Source organism: Nannospalax galili, unplaced genomic scaffold (genome assembly GCF_000622305.1).
Source record: "Nannospalax galili isolate Female #2095 unplaced genomic scaffold, S.galili_v1.0 scaffold979, whole genome shotgun sequence".
In the NCBI taxonomy this organism is placed as follows: Eukaryota; Metazoa; Chordata; class Mammalia; order Rodentia; family Spalacidae; genus Nannospalax; species Nannospalax galili.
This window is the reverse complement of record NW_008343671.1, coordinates 510050-512945: the sequence shown is the minus strand read 5'-3', so window position 1 is coordinate 512945 and position 2896 is coordinate 510050. Positions and strand designations below refer to the sequence as shown.

Below are 2896 nucleotides of genomic sequence, written 5' to 3'. Positions count from 1 at the left end.
CTCCCCCTCCCTCCCGCCCCCCATGCTGGAGTTCAAATAGAAAAATTCATTTTGTAGTCCAGGCTGGCTTCAAATACAGGTTGGCTTCTGGTTTCTAGCTCCTGAGTGCTGGGATCATGGGCTTGGTGCTAAATCTCCTTTGAGAGACATTCTTACCTTTTTTAGGGTCACAAACTCATTTTCTGCAGCTGTGCGCTTGTTAATTTCATCTTCATACCTGTAAATATGGGAGTCAGAGGGATGTGTGATTGAGCAAAGTGTCCACTTAACTCTTCTCTGGCTGCTGTAGCAAGAGTTAAAAGACCTCAAATCCTCTCCAGATCTTCTGTGACCTGTGCATGACTTTGGGTGATTCACTTAACCTCTATTTCTTCCTCTATAAAGGCAGATAATTTCTTCTGCCAGTTAAAAATAAAACTTTTATAAGCCTAGAAGGTGAGCATGGACTCATGGGAATAGAATTATGTGCTTAGGCAATTCCATTTCTTTATAGATGCTTGGTCCTAATCACTCCAACTGCATGCCGCCTCAGTGCCTGCTGAACCTGCAGAGAAAGCTTCATTTGTTCAGGACAGTCTTCCAGGCAGATTTTGGGATATTTTCACCAGGCCTCAGGGCGACTTTTGTGAATAGGTGGCACTCAAGCCAGCTAAGGGCTCACCAGGGCACCCCTTTCCTCTAGCTACTTCTCCCACTGTAGCCCAAACGATGAACAGACAACAGTTGCCTCTGTAAGGAGCACCAGAAACCCTCCTCCTTCGTTCTATCCTTCTTCACCCCCGAGCTCATACCATCTTGGAAATTCAAGCCATCCCAGCCCTGAGCTCATGCCCAATGGGGCTAAATAATGTGCAGAACACAAAACAACATCATTGACCAGAATGAGCAACAGTGCCTGTGTTGTCAGATGATGCTGATTGGTACCCTTTGCAGTCGTGCAGACAGGTATAATCAGGCTGCCTTGTAACAGTGATGCTAAGGAAGGTCCCTCTGCTACTCTGCTTGTGCTGTCTTTGCCTACTGTACTCAGGGCTGCACATTCCAATGCTCCTAGCTGACACTGCATTCACTCCTTTGCACTTCTCTGGACCTCAGAGGAAGTAGCCCTGGGGGTAGTTGTGTGTAGTCAGGAGCCTGTCCCCGACTCACCTGACTTTGAAGTCTTCTACGACCTCCTGCGTGTTCCTCAGTTCAGCATCTAGCCTGCCCCTCTCGGCAGTGATGCCGTCCAGCTGTCGTCGGAGGTCATTGATGTATGTGTCGAATAAGGGTTCCAGGTTGTGTCTCACGGTTCTGGAGCCTTGCTCTTGCAGGAGGCTCCACTTGGTCTCTAAGACCTTGTTCTGCTGTTCCAGGAAGCGTACCTGCAGAGGACAGACAGAGACAGAGTGAAGTTTGCTTGAGAAGCTGGGGAGACAGAGCCAGCACTCCTGATGGCAAGGAAGACAAGCCAATGGGGGCTGTTGTTCCATGCCCATCTGGCAGGTGTGTAAGTGACAACTCCACCCTCAAATGAGAAAACCCATGAAGCTACCCCAGAGATTCTAGAGATTCCATAGAGTAGGCATGAGAGAGAACAGCCTCTATGAGGGAGCCATTCAGCTGGGGTTGAGATTCTCAGTGCTGCTGCTCTGGGTCAGGTAATTGGATGGAGAATCCCAGACAGGGGGCATCTCTACAAGGTCCTATGAGTCAGCTGGCCTGACTTGAAAATGTCTCTGCCCATGGCTAGTGGTGGGTGATGAGTGCTCTTCCCCTGCAGACCCTGATTATTGCTGTCTCTTCTGAGCTAGCTTTCTCCAGCTTAGTCACTCCATGCACTGGGACCTGGGAGGGATAAGCACAGGCCCACCTTGTCAATGAAGGAGGCAAACTTGTTGTTGAGAGTCTTGATCTGCTCCCGTTCCTCTTTCCGAACCCTCTGGATGGTGGGGTCGATTTGTAGGTTAAGGGGGGTCAGGAGACTCTGGTTGACTGTGACTTCTTGGATGCCTCCAGAGGGGCAGACAGGAAAGCCAGCGCCCCCATAGCCTCCTCCAATACCTCCCCCATAACCAAACCCACTGCTGACCCCAAACCCAGTGCTAGCCCTGCCACCAAAGCCAATTCGGAAGCCGCTTCCAGCACTCCCACCGACGGAGACCCGCTTGGACCCCCCCAGGTTGTAGAGGCTGCGGCTTCCAAAGCCAGTCCCAGCGCCACTGATCCTGCCCAGGGCCCCGCTGTTTCCTGAAGAGCGGGCCACAGAAGCGGAGCTGAAGCGGGAGCGGCCAGTATTTGCGGTGGTAGCTGAGGCAGTGCTGAAGCCCCGACGGCTGCCGGTGTGGAAAGTGATGGTGGACTGCCGAGACATGGTGGGAGAGGAAGGCTGGTGAGAGACGATCCCGAGGTAGATGCGTAAAGGGGCTGGAGAAGCCAGGCAGTTGGAGAACTGCAGGCCCCTGGGCTTTTATGAGCCTCCATAAAGGGCGGGGCTGGACTAATGAAGGGAGCCCTGCTGATGGCATCCCCTAGGCATCCACCAGTCCTGAGCTCACCCTCAGTATCCCGCAGGTCGTCCTCTTTTTTTTTTTTTTTTTTTAAAAAAAAAAAAAAAAAAAAAAAAAAAAAAAAAAAGCGCTACTGGTTAGCTCCTGGCCTCACCTTCCCCCACATGGAAACTCCTTTCCAGTTGCAACTTGATCAGCAGACCAGCTAATTGCTTTCAGTCATGTCCTAATCATGCATCCTCTAATAGACTCAGAAAACACTGCCTCATTTCTGAACCGCTTTCTTAGGTCTGGGACCAACTCCCTCCTGTCCAAACATCTTGTGTCAACACAAACGCTGCAATGCACTGTTTCCGGTTCCTTAGCATGCTTCCTATGCCTGAGAACTGTCTCAGCAGCTGCTGGGT

At 51.1% G+C, this 2896-nt stretch overlaps 1 protein-coding gene across 1 annotated transcript in view; it reads right to left on the bottom strand.

Annotated features, from left to right (window-relative positions):
* Krt75 (keratin 75) overlaps positions 1–2456 on the bottom strand; it is a 9435-nt gene extending 6979 nt beyond the window's left edge. The window contains exons 1-3 of the mRNA XM_008839983.3: positions 1853–2456; positions 1150–1364; positions 157–217 (exon numbers count right to left, since the gene is read on the bottom strand). Of these exons, the coding sequence (XP_008838205.1) occupies positions 157–217; positions 1150–1364; positions 1853–2353 (777 nt within the window). The 5' untranslated portion in view covers positions 2354–2456. The remainder of the gene's footprint in view (positions 1–156; positions 218–1149; positions 1365–1852) is intronic.
* Between the last annotated feature and the right edge of the window lie 440 nt (positions 2457–2896).